At 45.4% G+C, this 19,258-nt stretch overlaps 1 protein-coding gene across 2 annotated transcripts; it reads left to right on the top strand.

The window, feature by feature from the left end:
• Positions 1 to 553: 553 nt before the first annotated feature.
• Positions 554 to 18,647, top strand: LOC115173612 (pleckstrin homology domain-containing family O member 1-A). Of its 2 annotated transcripts, XM_029731878.1 has the most exons (6): positions 554 to 976; positions 1,583 to 1,729; positions 10,966 to 11,106; positions 14,263 to 14,367; positions 15,079 to 15,180; positions 15,331 to 18,647. In XM_029731878.1, the coding sequence occupies exons 1-6, from the start codon at positions 950 to 952 to the stop codon at positions 16,639 to 16,641; spliced, it is 1,833 nt and encodes a 610-aa protein (XP_029587738.1). In that variant the 5' UTR covers positions 554 to 949; the 3' UTR covers positions 16,642 to 18,647. The 2 variants fall into 2 exon arrangements, with proteins under 2 accessions (XP_029587738.1, XP_029587739.1); XM_029731879.1 differs by lacking the exon at positions 14,263 to 14,367.
• Positions 18,648 to 19,258: the final 611 nt, after the last annotated feature.

The raw sequence follows: 19,258 nt of genomic DNA on the forward strand, positions 1-19,258 counted from the left end.
ATTTAGAGGATAAGTAGATGGGAATATGACTACTAGGAAAGTTGCCCCAGGATGTCTCTAATTTGCCAACAACCTCCATCTGAACCCAAGAGACGTGAGTCTTAGGACAGGAGAATTTGCCCAATTTGTGTTTGTTTTCGAATGACCAAGGTAACTGTGCAGTCATATGTACAGCATTTGTATCTTCATACTTGTGGATCCTGTATATTGAGGAGAGGAGAGGGAATCGGCACAGCTGAAAATAGAGTTAAAACAATAGATGACAGAAAACCACGAGCCTACTGTCTAGGGTGCATGCAACATTCATTTAAAGGTCTCCATCACGAGACAAAACGTCGTGGAAAGAATAGATTCTATTTCTATGGTGGTCTCCAAATACTCACCTCCCCCTCTGTAATATGATTTAAATTGAAATATTGTATGGATAAATCTAGTTGGCCAATACAAGAATGTATATAGGTTCTATTGAAAATCAATGGTCATTATCATAATGATATCAATTGTGGATTTTTGTTTATTGTTCCCATATGAGCAGGTTATGGATTTGAGTTTGATTACTCTCAACTGACCCTTGCCCTTCTATTTCCCAAACGTACTGTAAGAGCGCTTTGACTTCCTCGGTCTTGGTGACATCACGCCGACAGCGCAATAGATGGAGCTGTGGAGCGCTTTAATAACGCGAATGCCCTTTCAGCCCGCTTGTTTGAGATCAGTGTAGCCTACCTACGGAGGTGGAGGGACGATGCCACCGTCTCGTAATAACGGGCAGTGCACGAACAGACCGCGTCATCGAAATTAAGAATATAAACCGTTATTGAAACAGATTGGGGAGAAAATAAAGGGAAAGACATTTTATGCAATTAAAAAAATTATCTTCTCCGAAAGAAAGGAAAATACTTAAAACTGTAGGAACTCCCTGGTTCACATCCACAAAAGTGATTTTGTCATTATGAAGAAGAGCAATTTAGCCAAACGGGTGAGATATAGTTTTTTTTTTCAATTGTTGGGTGCAAGTTTTTGGCCATGCATCTTTGCATTAGGCTATACATTTTCTAGGATATAACTGGCAATATGCCCATAATCGGGCGTTATGCGCGCTTTGACAGACAGCACACATTAACCGCTATATCACACACATTGTCTATATCACACATTTGATAGCCTACGATTCCTAAATAATGGTCGTTTGGCACCTCATGAGTTCCACATTCAATGTGTAGCCTATCAATTTCCTTGTGTGCCATTACACGGTTTTCCTCAACATACGGATTCAATCATCCAGTGAAGAGTACAATGTGTTGTCAGATGTCCGTTGCGCTATATCGGTTGGTAGCTTTCAGATATTTTATTTGCCACACCCTGGATGTTATAAGACATGCACTTAAATGTTACGCACAGAAGAGCGCACCGTTATCATTTTTGGGGGAAAAGACGCGAGGAGGCTCAGAGTGGACTTACTGAGGCTCAGATTGAAAAGTCATTTGCCTTTGAAAGAGCTCTTATTTTCTCTGTACTCTCGCGAACATCTTGTTACGTAAGCTAAACTAGGGTTTAACGGATGTATCCCACTTTTAACATGCAGGGTCCTCAAGATGTCAACCAGCTGTCATCGCAGCCAGACAAAGTAGGATGGATCCGCAAGTTCTGTGGCAAAGGGATTTTCAGGGAAATATGGAAAAACCGTTTCGTGATACTGAGAGGAGACCATCTGTACATCTCTGAGAAAGAGGTATGCACTTCTCTTTTACCTCCACAGTGGAGGCTGCTGAGGGGAGGACGGCTCATAACAATGGCTGGAATGGAGCAAATGGAATGGCATCAAACCATGTGTTTGATGTATTTGATACCATTCCACTGATTCCGCTCCAGCCATTACCACGAGCCCGTCCTCCCAGTTAAGGTGCCACCAACCTCCTGTGCTCCAACATTATGTGTAGGCCAGTGGAGGCTGCTGAGGAGAGGAAGGCTCATAATAACGACTGGAATAGAGACAATGGAATGGCATCAAACACATCATATGTGGTTTCCATGTGGTTGATGTCATTCCATTGACTCCATTCCAGCCATTATTATGAGTCATCCTCTCCTCAGCAGCCTCCACTGGTGAAGGCTATAATTGTGTCTACAGTGGGCGCACCTGTACTTGAAATTGTTAAACGAACAACCTGGCTGCCTTTGTGTGTGTGTGTGTGTGTGTGTGGCCTGTACTGCCATAGACATTTCAGGTTTCCTTTGTTGCAGGCTCGCTCCCCTTGCTCAGTAGAGATGCTTTGTGTGTGTGTCTGTGTGTGCACCACACAGTTGAAAACCAATGAACCACAAACACCACACAGCCTGTATAAGATGCACCTTTTAGATGACAGCTTTGACAGCAAACATGGATTTGACTTTTTTGGCCTGTGGAAGGACATCTTGGGTTTCCGAGTTCTGAGGAACTTGTTTTGTGAAATGCCTTTAATGTAAGCTACACCTGAGCTCTCAGCTCTTGGTCTGTTGTTTCCAGCAACACGTTTAACCAAGAGTCCCGTGGTTTTGAATAGACAGATGTTGTTAGAGGTCTGGAAGTCAAGGCCATGGAAAGGGGACAAAATCTGATTGAATTTCCTTGGCTGTTGAAAATAAATACGCTAAATTGTCAAATCTAAGCACAAATCACCATGCAAGCGCAAAAAAAAACCCGATGTGCTGAATTCAGATTACTTTCACTGACGCAAACGTTCCCACCTTCTGAGGTCAACAAAATGCCCACTGGACACAGGCGTCAATTCAACGTCTATTCCACGTTGGTTCAACATCATTTCATTGAAATGACATGGAAACAACGTGGATTCAACCAGTGTGTGCCTAGTGGGTACTACTATGGGCATTGGTGGCAGATGGTGACTCAGTATAATCGTTGGGCAGATTTAGAACACTGTCCATTACAATACAACAGGCTTTTGGCCATGGCATAGAAAGATAACCATTTTATTTGACCAAAAGTAATGGCTTATGTCCAAGTGCTTTTATCACATGAAAGGTTCTAGTGAACAGCCTCATTATCAGTACAAGTTTTGGAGATCAAATGGCCTCAGTGTTAAACCTTGAGATGTAGCGAATTCACACCCTTTCGTTCTGGCGGAAAGGCACTGAACCATCACATTTGGGGAGTAGCACTGGTATCTTTTTGTTGTTGATAATGACCGCACTATAGGGCATGGACAGAATCAGCCATCCATCTCTGTATTCTCTATTCTTTTCTGTCTTCTTTGTTTTTGAAGTCAGTTTCTGTTTGATATCACTGTTTCAATACCACCCCCCCCCCCCAGCAGTAATCATGGAGATAAACGCTACTGACAGCTGAGAGAGCACAGGTCTTTCTGAAAGTGGAATAATGCCCTTTAAATTATTCCTCTAAGGGATTCTCAGAACAGCGAATTGAAGTTCCACATAAGGGCCTGCATCTCTCTATTGGTCTAATGAAAGACAAACATTTTAAAGATAATAACTCGTAGACATGCACTTGGTTCAGTTCAGGTTCAGTTAAGGCTAACCTTGTTCATAAAATGTATATCTGGTTCAGTTGTGGATGTAGGTGTCACGCTCGCTAATGAAACAAACAACCCAATGACAACATTGCAGGTTCACGTGACGATTCAGTCATATGCAATGCCTCTCTCGCCTTATCTTCAAGCCCCAAAGGCCTGACTGAGTTTTGAGTGCTCCGCTGTCCATTCCAGAACCCCGAACAAGACCGCGGACAAGGCTCCAGCAGGGTACCCACAGGCTTCCCTTGAAGGGAGAGAGCGGGACTGAGGGCTCCAGCTGCATGCAATGCCAGTTTCCCTGATCATTTTAGAACCAAAGTTTTACATTTTATTTAATTTTTTCTTCTGTGAACCTCCTACCTTCCTGCCTGCGGGATGAGCAACAAACACGTGTCAGAATCTCATAAGACCACGGCTGACGCAGCTGCGCCTCACGCTGTGCCTGAGGATCCCCGAGCACCCAATGCCCCCACCCCTCCACCCTACCCTATACACACAGACACACAAAACACACGCACGCACACACTGAGGCTGAGGTTCAGTTTCTGTGTAATGCCATCACCGTACCTCACCTGTGGTACAGGACGCATCAATTCAGTGTAGTTAAACGTTATCTCTCTCTTTTTTTAACTCTTTATCGTGTCTCACACATGCTCTCTAATTTCTTGGATGTTTTAGTTCTGTTATGTAATGCATCGCTGGCTCCTTTTACACTTAACACTTAATACAATTCTATTTTTGATGAGGAGATATTTTTATATTAGGGTAATTGGTAAGTGGCATGCTAGCTATTTGCCAGGTGAAAGTAACTGCTCCCTCAGTGCTGTTTGACCTGTGTGTCCTGTGCTCCGCTGCAACTTCTTAACCACGATTAATGGTGGCGCATTATTCAAATGTGAACTTTGAAAAGACAAGCACGCTGTTCATGAAGTAGGCCAGAAGGCTAAGATGAACACTAAGGCTTTTGTATCTCTGACACTCAGCGTAACTACAGCTGTACGGCCTCTTGGGGCCCGGAATAATCTTTTCATGTTTCCTATAGAGTGCCCTCTTTGAGTTTGATTTAATGGCTTATCGACTTTGAGTGCTATCATTTTGTTAGCGAAGTTACAGCACAAATTACACTTTTGAACCATAATCACGGAATTAATTGCCTCAATAATTCCGATGAATCACAGATGAAGGACACTCATACTGTGAGTTCACTCCAGCATGTTATACTGCATTTCAAAGCAGGTCTGGTTTTGAATCAACATAATCAAGCGTCCACAAAATATAGAACATTTGCGGGAGTATTTGCTTAAATGTGTTAAACACTTGTGTTAAAACGTGACCAGCGTTGTAGTTTAACTTTATCTGTAATTGATTGAATTGTGGCATGAGTGTGCAAGCTGGCCAATTGTCTGCTGCCTCATAAGATTAGCTACATAAGCTCGGGGAAGCACAGTAAGCAGGTATACTGTTCTATTACCTCGAAGCATCTTCACACGGGGCACCTGTTCGATGTGTCAGACATTCTCATAAGAGGATTTGCAGCCGTGCAACTGGGACTCTGAGACGTTACCTGCTGGTGACATTACTCTGTACTTCCCCAGATTCAAACTTACTTAATCATTTGACCACTAATACAAACATGTTCTCTTGTCAATTTTTTGAAATGTTTGATTGTGGGGGTGATACTGTATTTAGAGGGAAGTTCACAGAGAGAACTAAGGCGTAAGCTGGGATGAACTCCTGCCGCAGGAGGGCATATAGTCTGGAGGTCAGCAGCTCTACCACGAGACCAACCAAGGCACAGAACACTTTATATACACTACCGGTTAAAAGTTTTAGAACACCTACTCATTCATATATTTGAGATTCTTCAAATAGCCACCTGTTGCCTTGATGACAGCTTTGCACACTCTTGGCATTCTCTCAACCAGCTTCATGAGGTAGTCACCTGGAATGAATTTCAATTAACAGGTGTGCATTCTTAAAAGTTAATTTGTGGAATTTCTTTTCTTCTTAATACATCTTAGCCAATCAGTTGTGTTGTGACAAGGTAGGAGTGATATACAGAAGATAGCCCTATTTGGTGAAAGACCAAGTCCATATAATGGCAAGAACAGCTCAAATAACCAAAGAGAAACGACAGTCCATCATTACTTTAAGACATGAGGGTCAGTCAATATGGAACATTTAAAAAACTTTGAAAGTTTCTTCAAGTGCAGTCACAAAAACCATCAAGCGTTATGATGAAACTGGCTCTCATGAGGACTGCCACAGGAATGGAAGACCTAGAGTTACCTCTTGTGCAAAGGAGAAGTTCATTAGAGTTACCAGCCTCAGAAATTTCAGCCCAAATAAATGCTTCACAGAGTTCAAGTAACAGACACATCTCAACATCAACTGTTCAGAGGAGACTGTGAATCAGGCCTTCATGGTCGAATTGCTGCAAATAAACCACTACTAAAGGACACCAATAAGAAGCAGAGACTTGCTTGGGACAAGAAACACGAGCAATGGACATTAGACCGGTGGAAATTTGTCCTTTGGTCTAGAGTCCAAATTGGAGATTTTTGGTTCCAACCGCCGTGTCTTTGTGAGATGTGGTGTGGGTGAACGGATGATCTCCGCATGTGTATTTCCCACCATAAAGCATGGAGGAGGAGGTGTTATGGTGTGAGGGTGCTTTGCTGGTGACACTGGCAGTGATTTATTTAGAATTCTTACCAGCATGGCTACCACGGTATTCTGCAGCAATACGCCATCCCATCTGGTTTGGGCTTAGTGGGACTATCATTTGTTTTTCAGCAGGACAATGACCCAACACACCTCCAGGCTGTGTAAGGGCTATTTTACCAAGAAGGAGAGTGATGGAGAGCTGCATCAGATGACCTGGCCTCCACAATCCCCGACCTCAACCCAATTGAGATGGTTTGGGATGAGTCGGACCGCAAAGTGAAGGAAAAGCAGCCAACAAGTGCTCAGCATATGTGGGAACTCCTTCAAGACTGTTGGAAAAGCATTCCATGTGAAGCTGGTTGAAAGAATGCCAAGAGTGTGCAAAGCTGTCATCAAGACAAAGGGTGCCTATTTGAAGAATCTCAAATATAAAATATATATAGATTTGTTTAACACTTTTTTGGTTACTACATGATTCCATATGTGTTATTTCATAGTTTTGATGTCTTCACTATTATTCTACAATGTAGCAAATAGTAAAAATAAAGAAAAACCCTTGGATGAGTAGGTGTTATAAAACTTTTGACAGGTAGTGTATACTGAGTGTACAAAACATTAGGAACACGACATGACATAGGCTGACCAGGTGAATCCAGGTGACAGCATTATCCCTTATTGATGTCACTTGTTAAATCCACTTCAATCAGTGTAGATGAAGGGGAAGAGACAGGATACAGAAGGATTTTTAAGCCTTGAGACAATTGAGACATGGATTGTGTATGTGTGCCATTCAGAGGGTGAATGGGCAAGACAAAATATTTAAGTGCTTTTGAATGGGGTATGGTAGTAGGTGCCAGGCACACCGGTTTGTGTATGTCATTAACTGGGTTTTTCACGCTCAACAGTTTTCCGTTTGTATCAAGAATGGTCCACCACCCAAAGGACATCCAGCCACCTTGACACAACTGTGGGAAGCATTGGAGTCAACATGGGCCAGCATCCCTGCGGAACGCTTTCGACATCTTGTAGAGTCCATGCCCCAATGAATTGAGGCTGTTCTGAGGGCAAAAGGGAGTGCAACTCAATATTAGGAAAGTGTTTGTAATGTTTTGTACACTTAGTGTATTTTAAGACTATTGAATTTCATCACCTCCCTGTTACTTTGCAGTGTCAGGGGAAACTACTCAGAGAACAGCTCCAGTATTTTTGTGTTGAACATTTCAAGATATCATTAAAGGTTTCATCACCTCAAAGAGCCTGTTAACTGCGGTGTATTTTTCATATTATGCTCACTCAGCTACTGCTCAACGCAGGATTTTGAATAATTTTGATCATCTTCCCATAATAGGCTACAGAACCATAGCTCGTAGAGCCTCAATTGGCCACGCAGACATGCTGCTATAAGAACGTGTATTACACAGCACAGGAACTGCATAGATGCGTGTGTTACAGAGAGGTCTGTTCGTCCATAGAAGGCTGCTGTTGTGTGCGAAGTGTACAGTAGCGTATGTTGTCATAGTTGAGAATGAGATGTGTGTCTGTGTGCTGAGAGAGCAGGTTAAGGAGGTGCGTGTTCTCTGCTCCGACGATATCAACCCTGCGCATCGCTCTGTTCTTATCTTACAGTTGTGCTATTGGCTGTAGGTTACGTACATCATACACCTTTCATAAGAGCACTCTGTTCTCTTCTGTGGTCTTTGCACGTGCAGGCAGAGAGATGCTCCTGTAGAATGCTAAAAGTGCTTCCACTCGAGCGCTCAATCTATGATCTATGTGAATAATTGATGGGATTTCCATCTATGTTTATATACTGTATATATAGAGTTTTCATGGTTTTCAGTGGTGACTTGCACGGCATATGAAAGAGGACACTCAAACAAAACAGGATTTAGTGAGAGAGAGAGCGAGTGAGGGAAGCTTGTATTCATCGGATACCGTATGACCTAGGCCAAGGGGTAGCTGAGGTAAGATTTTAGGCCATGCATTGAAGAAATGTGGTGACATAGTTGGACAAGTGTTTTGTAGTTGGTCGAGATCTTTGTGATTGACGTAGCTTACAGATACTGCAATGTGATTGGCTCAACATCTGTGACAGAAGGCGAATGTGTGACCAAGTTTAGTGGTTGACAGAGAATCCCTCTGACTGGGGGAGCTTAGCATGACATTGGACTAACACACCTCTGAAATTGGTCAAGGACCGGACAAGTGTTGTTACCGGTCCAACGGATCAATGTGATCAGTGGAGAACTGGGTTATTGGTGGAAACCCGTATGTAATTGGAAATAGTGCAAGATGACTGGTCGTCAAGCATATCATATGGTCAGTGTAACAAAGCTATATGATTGGTGCAGTGAGGCCGTGGTGGTTTAGATTTCCATACTTGTTACACTAGTTATTTCAGGAAAACCTACTGGCCAGTTCTGAGAATATTATATATATGTAGTATTACATTATAAATAAACCAGCCTCTTTCAACTCCCAAGCTCTAAACTGCATTACATTTTCTAGAGTGGTTGAAAAGATGCTTTTAATCCATTTCTCCTTTTAATTCCAACCTGGTTTATATAAAATCCTCTCGGGCTTGATTACAGGGTATTACAGGCATGTCCACCAGATTTTGGAGTGTGACCAAAGGGACATCGCCTTTCCATTCGCTCTAGGGTTTCCCCCTGCATTCTACTGTTGGATGGGCTGCCGCCGGCTAGTATAGACTTTCTGTATCTTTGCGTTTCAGGGCTGTATGTTACTGGGTTATTCTCAGTGGTTCAGTGCAGCATTTAACCCCCACTGACACCCCCGACTCTGCTTTTCCATATAGGGAGCAGGAGGGGGGCAGGAGGGCCACAGCAGGGGTGCAGGAGGGGCACAGGAGCGGTACAGGAGGGGAGCAGGAGGGGGCAGGAGGGCCACAGCAGGGGTGCAGGAGGGGTGCAGGAGCGGTACAGGAGGGGAGCAGGAGGGGGGCAGGAGGGGAGGGAAATATTGATGGGAGGGTGGGGTTCCAGAATGGATCCTCAGGGCTTCTTTTGCCCCATATTAGAATCTCTCACTCACTCACTCACACACACACACACACACACACACACACACACAGCTCAAGCTTATCTTCTACATTTTAAATGCAGTTTGGGTGGCTAACGAAGAGGTAGCAGCATGCGGGCGGACACAGTTTGGATCTATGTTTAGTCAGGAAGAAATTGGACTACCCTTTGATGTATGTATTGTGCTCATACAGTATACTGTATATCGCTAGGCATAATAGAGTTCCTCAATGAAATTAAAAGACACAAATGGCCAAATGTAGCCGTAACAAGTGCATTTCAGGCTGCTAGTGGTTTAATAGTGGTTGATACTAGGCTGCGACACGTTATATAATGATACAGTATGTGGTGGTTTCTTTGATCACAGAAGCTCTCAGTTGCTCCGTGTCTCGTTCGAACGTTGGCAGATTCCTCTGATGCAGGGCTCTGTTGCTGTGGAAAATCTCCATGCATCAAGATGAAAGTGGAACACCCCTGCCCCTTCCAAAAAAACGCACTCACAATGACGTTCAACCTTATTTCTCTGCGTCTCCTTTAGTTCTCACAAGAGGCCAACACACAGGCTTGTACCCATGTCAATAACCAACCCCCAACACCACCAAACACACACACACCTGCCTTGACCCCCATTGACCCCGTTGGTGTGTAGAGTCTAATGGGGCTCTCTGGGAGGTCCCACCACCCTTGAGGTTGTATGTAATCACCTGTCAGTCAGGCTCAGTGGAGGGGTCGATGTCTCTGCCCCAACGCTGTTGATTACAATTGATCTGTGTTTAAACAGACACTGTGCTGCGGGGCCACGAGACCGATAATGGGAGGCAGGGGAGTAACACAGGAACACCCGCTCCAAGACTACATTTTTCTACCAATTTGTCTGGCTATTGCTTTTTTGACGGTATTGGGAAGCAGGTTTTGGAAATAAACACATCTTTCAATGCTCTGTGTAAAAGTATGATCATAACATGGTGACATTATGATGTCAGACCTGTAATGGATTTTTTTTATATAGACATTTGGACTTAAAAAGACGTTTGTTACACCTACAGAGAGCTTCTGTATATGGATTTAAGGCCTGCTATTTCAGAACCTTTCATTTGAAACCTCAATAACATAATGGATAATACGAATGTGAGAATTGGCAGATTTTTACCCAGGCAACGTGGTGTGTGTCTGTGCTGTTGAAAGCTGCTGGATAACAGAGAGTGGTAATTAAGCAATAAGGCATGGGGGGGGGTGTGGTATATGGCCAATATACCACAGCTAAGGGCTGTTCTTAGGCACGACGCATCGCGGAAGTGCTTTATTGTTATTAAAAACTGGTTACCAACGTAGTTAGAGCAGTAAAAATAAATGTTTCGTCATACCCATGGTATACGATCTTATATACCACGGCTGTCAGCCAATCAGCATTCAGGGCTGGAACCGCCCAGTTTATAATTAGTCTTTTCCCTTGGGTTAAACTCAAGATGACCTGGTGTGTGTGTGTGTGTGTGTGTGTGTGTGTGTGTGTGTGAGAGAGAGTTTGAGCATGTGTGTGTGCGTGTGTGTGTGTGAGAGAGAGTTTGAGCGTGTGTGTGTGTGTGTGTGTGTGTGTACATATGCGTGTTTTTTTGGAAGACAGATGTTTTAAGGTTCAAAACAAATTTCCAAAGCTAATTAGCCAGTGCCATCTTGCACATCTGTATAGACCTGAGTTGTAACTACTTCCTGTTTTGTCTGTGTGTTTCCAGGTGAAGGATGAGAGGAAGGTCCAGGAGTTGTTTGACCTGGCTGACTACGAACGCTCTGAGGAGCTGCGCAAGGCCAAGAGTCGCAGTAAGAAGAACCACAGCAGGTTCACCTTGCTTCGCTGCAAGCAGCCTGGGAATATGGTGAGTCCTTCTGCCCAGGGAGAGTGAAGGAGTCAGGCAGGGAGGCTGCGCAGGGCCTGGGGAGCGTAGGCCTCAGTAAGAAGCCCTTACTGCAGGTGTCAATTTTAGCTGAAAATGCACTTAGAAGTTTTATTTTGCTGAAAACTGAAACTTGAGGCAAGTTTATCCTCAGACATAGTTTGGGGTTTTCTGTAAAGAGAGAGTATGATAAATACTCAAATCAATCAAATTGTATTTGTCACATGCTTCATAAACAACAGGTGTAGACTAACAGTGAAATGCTTACTTCCGGGTCCTTTTCCAACAATGCAGAGTTAAAGATAACGGAGTGGCTACGGACACCGAGATTTTGTATCTCAATAGAGAGAAATAGTAATGGCGTCTTTTTGTAGGAACTATCTCTGCCGTGGTTCGTTGGACAAAGCCTATGGGGAAATTAATAGTGTTTTGGGATAAACGCCAAAAATAAGGACGTAAAGGCTTCATAATTCATAAAGGTCACGTTAACATTTTTACATTTTAGTCATTTAGCAGACGCTCTTATCCAGAGCAACTTACAGTAGTGAATGCATACATTTCATGCCTTTTAAAAAAAAAAATTGTACTGGCCCCCTGTGGGAATCGAACCCACAACCCTAGTGTTGCACACACCATGCTGGCATTGCAAACACCGTGCTCTACCAACTGAGCCACAGGGAAGCCTTGTTAACATGACATATTATCTCATAGAAACAAAACGTATAACGTATCTCCTAAGCCTGTGTTAACCTCAGACCTTGTTTTCTGCTGTGTCCACTCCGCTACCTACGTAGCTGCTGCGCTGTCTGCTGTATCCACTCCGCTACCTACGTAGCTGCTGTGCTGTCTGCTGTGTCCACTCCGCTACCTACGTAGCTGCTGTGCTGTCTGCTGTGTCCACTCCGCTACCTACGTAGCTGCTGTGCTGTCTGCTGTGTCCACTCCGCTACCTACGTAGCTGCTGCGCTGTCTGCTGTGTCCACTCCGCTACCTACGTAGCTGCTGCGCTGACTGCTGTGTCCACTCCGCTACCTACGTAGCTGCTGCGCTGTCTGCTGTGTCCACTCCGCTACCTACGTAGCTGCTGAGCTGTCTGCTGTGTCCACTCCGCTACCTACGTAGCTGCTGCGCTGTCTGCTGTGTCCACTCCGCTACCTACGTAGCTGCTGCGCTGTCTGCTGTGTCCACTCCGCTACCTACGTAGCTGCTGCGCTGTCTGCTGTGTCCACTCCGCTACCTACGTAGCTGCTGCGCTGTCTGCTGTGTCCACTCCGCTACCTACGTAGCTGCTGCGCTGTCTGCTGTGTCCACTCCGCTACCTACGTAGCTGCTGCGCTGTCTGCTGTGTCCACTCCGCTACCTACGTAGCTGCTGCGCTGTCTACTGTGTCCACTCCGCTACCTACGTAGCTGCTGCGCTGTCTGCTGTGTCCACTCCGCTACCTACGTAGCTGCTGCGCTGTCTGCTGTGTCCACTTCGCTACCTACGTAGCTGCTGTGCTGTCTGCTGTGTCCACTCCGCTACCTACGTAGCTGCTGTGCTGTCTGCTGTGTCCACTCCGCTACCTACGTAGCTGCTGCGCTGTCTGCTGTGTCCACTCCGCTACCTACGTAGCTGCTGCGCTGTCTGCTGTGTCCACTCCGCTACCTACGTAGCTGCTGTGCTGTCTGCTGTGTCCACTCCGCTACCTACATAGCTGCTGTGCTGTCTGCTGTGTCCACTCCGCTACCTACGTAGCTGCTGTGCTGTCTGCTGTGTCCACTCCGCTACCTACGTAGCTGCTGTGCTGTCTGCTGTGTCCACTCCGCTACCTACGTAGCTGCTGCGCTGACTGCTTCGCTGCCGGTCCCCCTCCTTGATGATCGCCTTCGTCCGGTAGCTGGTGTAGCCTACAAAACTTCACGCTGTACACAAAACTGGTCGCACTATTGTATTCCCTCAGTCGGCTATTAAGCATGAGCGCAATTACCTACAAATGTCATGTTGCGCACCAAACTCTTCAAACTACTGCATTTCATGCCTCAGTAAGCATAAGCGGGATTTCATGTTCTTCTTTGAGGGGAGTAGGCTACGTGTAGCTATTTACACGTTTTACACGAATACATTATCGACATGTACAAACTTTGTTGTCGGTATTGGTGTCAACGGTGCAGGCTGGTGGCGGTGGTGTAATGGTGTGGAGAATGTTTTCCTGGCACACGTTAGGTCCCTTGATACCAATTGAGCAACGTTTCCATACCACGAAGAATTTCGGCTGTTCTGGAGTCTGACCCGGTACTAGATAGTTGTACCTAATAAATTGGCCACTGAGTGTATGTGGTGAAAGTGTGTGTGTGTGTGTTGGGGTGTCAGTGTGTGGTTAGAGTCCAGTGTGTGCGCATAGTCCGTTCAAGAGAGGTGCAACACAAAATGTGCCTAGCTGGTGGCATTTCTTCAATTTTCTCTCTGGGAGATGATATGGTTGTGTTGCCACATTGGATTGAACATTAACACACCCCCACCGCAGGCCGTGATTGGCGGATTTCTCCAGAAAGACATAATCCACAGAATCCCATTACCACTGAAGAGGCTTTCTCTATAACGGCCAAATCCTATAGAGATTCCACCCACAGTTGTCACTTCTGACCCACTGCAGTTCCTTTCGATCTCGGCACCAACTGCTCGTTCATTTTACTTCACTGCTCGCTGTCTTAGTGTGAGATCCTGTAACTACGTTTCAGGAATGGAAGAAGTGTGGGTTTGAGAGGAAGATTTTAATTATATACAAGAAGATGTAATTGGATTAAGGGCAGATGCTCAATGTACCTGTTTTTGTCAAGCTTTGCAGAGATTCTTCCTCCAGTTTACAGCTTAGACCCTGCTTTAGATAAGAACCATCTTTAACATTTAGTGAGGCGCAATCTCCTTTTCTTGGCGATTTAGGCAAAGCCGCCCCATTAAGCTTTCTGTCCTCCTTTCCATCTCTCACACACTGGCTACGTTCCCACTCTCCCTCCAGCCAATGCTTCCACTCATTTATTGCTTTAAAATCCACGATGAGAGTGTGCAAGTGCACACTTACAGTAGGAAGAAGGGCGAATATTGGGAGAATCCCTTTCTCTTCTTTCAACCACTCAATCGATTCTGTCCTTTCCTCAGGTGCCCAATCTTGTGTTTTTGGCCGTTAGCCCAGAGGAGAAGGAGTCGTGGGTCAATGCCCTCAATACGGCCATCATCAAAGCCAAGAACCGCATCTTTGACGAGGTAGGTCAGTCACTCTTCTCCTCCACCTTCCCTGTCCCTATGTCTCCAGCTCTCACTTCTCCCCAGCTTTCTACATCTTCCCTTATTTTTCTCTCTCATTAGCATGTCTCTCATGCAACATTTATGATTTCAAATGAAACCACCGACACTCAAAACGCCCTCACGGCCAGCCTTAAAAAGTTTCCAGACAAAATTTAGCCGTTGCAGTTGCTAAGCCCACTATGTAAAATTGGTGAATTTAGACAAAAGCGAAAGTAAGTGGCATCTCCCCAGGCGTGGATGAGAGATCAAAGTGTTTCCTCGCTGACTCATCCATCTCCGTCGGGAACAGTCCTCGTTAACACTCCGTCCCTGCCGACGCCCACCGGTTTTCCTCGTGCCTCTCGATCAAACAGTGTCTCCCTCCCCATCACACACTATAGGGTGAAAATCCATCTTCCGTATTTAGAGATCGTCGAGAAGTGAGAATGAACTCTGCAGCCACCATAGTGTGAAGTGCACAGCAGGTTGAATTCCAACACCCAACAATGGACTCCACTCTAATGCTCTCTACTGTTCTCTACACTACATCCTCAGCTCATGCTAAGGGGAAGCTACGTGTTGCTCCTATAACCTTATACTCTTTCATCCATTCCCAACTCTCCCTCCACAAATATACATTTCTGTTATTCTGAATGTAATTTTTTTTTACATTTCTGATTGTCTCCATAGGTCACAATTGAAGAGGACAGTGTCCTGGTGCACCCTACACGTGATCGTGCCAAGATTCCCCATGCACGGCGCTTGCCCACCCGGGGACACCTCATGGCTGTGGTGGGTGTTGCTACCTTGGCTAACACTGACATTTTAGTTCCAAGTCGATATTTTATTTGTGAAAGGCAAATAAGAAATTGTACTGTTTGTATTGCAAGGATTTATCCTGGTCTGTTTCATTGAATGCTAAACTCTCGTTGCTCTCCCTAGGCATCCACCTCTTCAGACGGAATGTTGACCCTTGACCTTGTCCACGAGGAAGATGACTCCACCCCAGATGATGAGGAAGAAGGCTTCTGGGAAAATAACTTCCGGGTTGACCTAGACAAACGGACCACAGGTCGTCAGCGTTCTGGCACAGATGTCTCCAAACTCTGTGTCACCACAAGGGACCCGAGGGTACCCAAGACGGGCAGCCTGCCTCGCGGGAGCGAGCTCTCCTGGGGCCGGGCGCACCATCTTGAGGCTCAATCCCACACCCCTCAACCAGGGAAGAGGTTCAGTGCCCAGGGTAGGAGCCGCTGCGCCTCCATGGACGAGGTCCTTTCCTCACGGCCAGTCAGAGGTGTCCTTCGCCCTCGCCCTACAGATGAACCTGTCCAGCCTGTTGGACAACTGCAGAGTCTTATCGCCCAGAAAATGCAGAGGGCTCAGGAACTGCTGGAAGAAATGCGATTGGAGGAACTTCAACATGCAAAGGGCATTGACTCGCCCTATCTGAAGAGCATTGACTCGCCCCGCTTGCACCATCTGAGAGGGTCTGAGTCTCCTCACTCCAGGGCCTCAGGCTCACCTCGCAGCAAGAATAGTGACTCCCCACATTTGAGGGTAAAAGACTCGCCTCGTTTGAAGGGGAAAGACTCACCTCGTATGAAGGGCAAGAAGTCCCGCTCAAAAGGTACAGACTCACCCCATTCAAAGAGTGATGACTCTCCTAATTTGAGGGGTAAGGACTCTCCCCGTCTCAGGGTTACTGACTCTCCCCGTCTCAGGGCTGCAGATTCTTCCCGTTTCATGGAAACACACTCGCCAAGTCTGAAGGGTTCTGACTCCCCACGTCTCAAGAACATTGGTTCACCCTTTTCAAAAAGTTTTGACTCATCTAGTCTGAAGGATTCTGTCTCGCCTCGCATCAAGGATACTGATTCTCCTGTTCTGAGGGGTAAGGACTCGCTAAATATAATTGGCAAGAATTCTCAGAGTCTGAAGAGTATCGGCTCAACTTGTCTGAAGGGTGCTGACTCGCCCCGTCTGAAGGGTGCTGACTCGCCCCGTCTGAGGGGTAATGACTCGCTCCATAGTAAGAGTGCACACTCACTTATCAGTGACTGTGATTTGGAGAGTAGACGGGCGGAGGCGGAGCGTCTTCTGCAGGAAGCCGTCTCCTCCTGGCGTCAGGCTAAGGAGGTGCTGGAGGAGGTGAAGGAGCTGCAGACGCAGTCACTAAACCGCCGCTCTGAAAAGAAAACAATAGAGAGGCCCCCAACACCGCCACAGGACTACAGGCTGGAGGACCAGTGACTCTGTCGCCAACACAGCTGAAAAGCATGCTGGCTTCTCTCCAAACAAAGACAATAAGAAAGAGCACTAGGGGCATGGAGTACCTTCAGTAAATTTTCTGTCATGTTTTTGTTGTCATTACTTGCCAGTGTTGAAGCACAAAGCTTTTAGGGTTTACTGCTCATTTACACTGTTCTATCTTGATCCTTGTTTCCATACCGTATAGTAGTCAAATTAATCTGAGCAAGTAATGACAGAATTATTTTATTAGCACTGCTGTTTCCTTGCTGGTGTGAATAGGTTAGATGGACCTTGACCCCATAATATGATTCTGGGCATTAGTTTTTGTTCCCTTTGTCAAAGGCTCTGTGGTCCACTCTGTGGATGGAGGGATGGGCGTCTGGGCTGTAGGAGCAGAGCAGAGCTTAATCCTGGTTTGTGGATGGGGGGGGTGACTCAGACTGAGAGGCATAAATAGGGCTAGAGTGGGGGTGCCGTGCCTCGGTGACACTGACACCCCCAAGGAAAGTCATGCTGTTCATGTATTATCCGCCAGAGGTCGATTAGGTTTCATTGCAAAATGCTTTGTACTGTAAATATAAGCATAAAATGCTTTTTTATAATGGACAAATGGAATGAGAATGTTTGTGTGGAAACATTGTCTGAGGAGCATTATTTCAGTCTGAAATGCATATATGGAGAAGATGCCTGGGATTTCTCTCTTTCGGTAAACTTCAGTTATTGACAACTTGCAGTCAAGTCCAATGACCTTGAAACATCAAGATTTTCTCCAGTCAGAAACCTAGTATTGTAGTTGTTGGTCTTCTCAGAGAATACAAAGGCAATCTTTCTCTTACTGTGAGCACGTTATATCCTCTTTCCCTCTGTGCCCTAAACTGAGCAATACTATTCCAGGGACAGATTCAAGAGGCCCGTTAACATTATGCAATCAAACTGATTCATTTGACAAGTTGGATTCCTGACATGTATAGCTAAAACTCACAGACCACTTTTGATTGCAAGGATATCAAGTAACTAACTGCTTTGCTTTATTCAATGCACTTCTATTTTCGGGTCATGTAACATGGTCTCTTCCTTGTACCCTAGAATTCCTCTATTGTTTCGGTTAATTGGGGTTCTGTGGTCTACCGAAGCCTGCGTGCGAGTGATTCAGCGGAAGCGAGCAAGAGAACATGCTCATTAACTCTGATCAGCTTCTGAGGAGAAATGCTGTTATGGGATTATAATTGCAGGCGTCGTGTTGGGTCTCTGTAGTGTTTGTTGCACTTCTAATCAGGTGGGAAGATGATTTTAACAGTTCTTCTGTCTCTCTTCCAAAAGGGGCACAGGGTAATCTCATAACAAGAGGATCAATGATTTAATGAGAGAGAGAGAGAGAGAGAGAGAGAGAGAGAGAGAGAGAGTTAGATGATGATGACAGCTTCTGAAAGGTTTTCAAAGCACAAAGATGTTACATTTGGAGATTTGAAAATGGGTTAGTTGCACTGCACTATTTCATACCAAAATAGGGTGGGAATCAATGTTCTAAGTGTCATGTCCTGGTTTAGTCACATGGTCAGTATTTCCCACCGTGCCATTGGCTGACTGCCAAAATATGATTCATAGGTCACTGAGTTGATATTAACATGCACAGTGCATCTAGGACAGGACAAACATCGCTCCATTACACCAGGCTCACCTCACATACGGTTACAATCACTCATGTGTGATTGCGGTTTATCCGTTTATTTGATTATGTGTACGTGTGTGTCCCTTCAGCAGTAATTATATGGGTTTGGTGCACATGACAACATGCAATACAGTAGGCCTAATGTTGATAACGAAAGAGATCTCCACCACTGCTTTGTAATCTGAACTAAGCCAAAGACCAGTGTATAGCAACTCTGCCAGAAAGAGGTGAAAAGTGGTTCAAATGTCTCAAGCAATCTGCATAAATAGATTTTATTTACAGCAATTGAGAAATTACTAATGTATGCATAAGTTAAAAATAAATAATTTACACCGAATTCCCTTTGTCTTTCATCACTTTCCTTTTAACTACTGATTTGCGTCCCTAGGGGCAGAATTGCATTTTTATCATATTACCCATTAGGACTGAATTAAGTATTCAAATGGAATTATACATGATTACGAATGTGAAGCATGGCTCCATCTCCACTGCTGTGCATTCGCAACGAGGATTCAATTCATTTTGCAGCCCATCCATTTTGTATTAGAGGAGTGTTACTGCATGTTCTTGCCAGTAGCCCTGTTTAAGCAGAGGGATTAACAGTTTAAAGGTTATATGGTTGAGCAGATGTGACTGTGTAGAAGATTCCTATCACCTGATTCCTCTGTTAGAGGGGAGGGAGGGAGGGAGGGAGGGAGGGAGGGAGGGAGGGAGGGAGAGGGGGAGGGAGGGAGAGAGAGGGAGGGAGAGGGGGAGGGGAGGGAGGGGGGGGTGGGGGAGAGAAGAGGGGTATGGGCTGTGGGGGGGAGGGGCTGCTCCATGCTCCATTGTGACTCAATAGCCTTGCAGCATCTGGCTATAGCGTGGCCCCGCTGAATCAAATGGATTAATAAGGACGCTCCAGTGATGGCATTAGTAATACCGGAGCCTGGAGCAAAAATGCTACTG

Source organism: Salmo trutta, chromosome 34 (genome assembly GCF_901001165.1).
Source record: "Salmo trutta chromosome 34, fSalTru1.1, whole genome shotgun sequence".
NCBI classification, from domain to species: Eukaryota; Metazoa; Chordata; class Actinopteri; order Salmoniformes; family Salmonidae; genus Salmo; species Salmo trutta.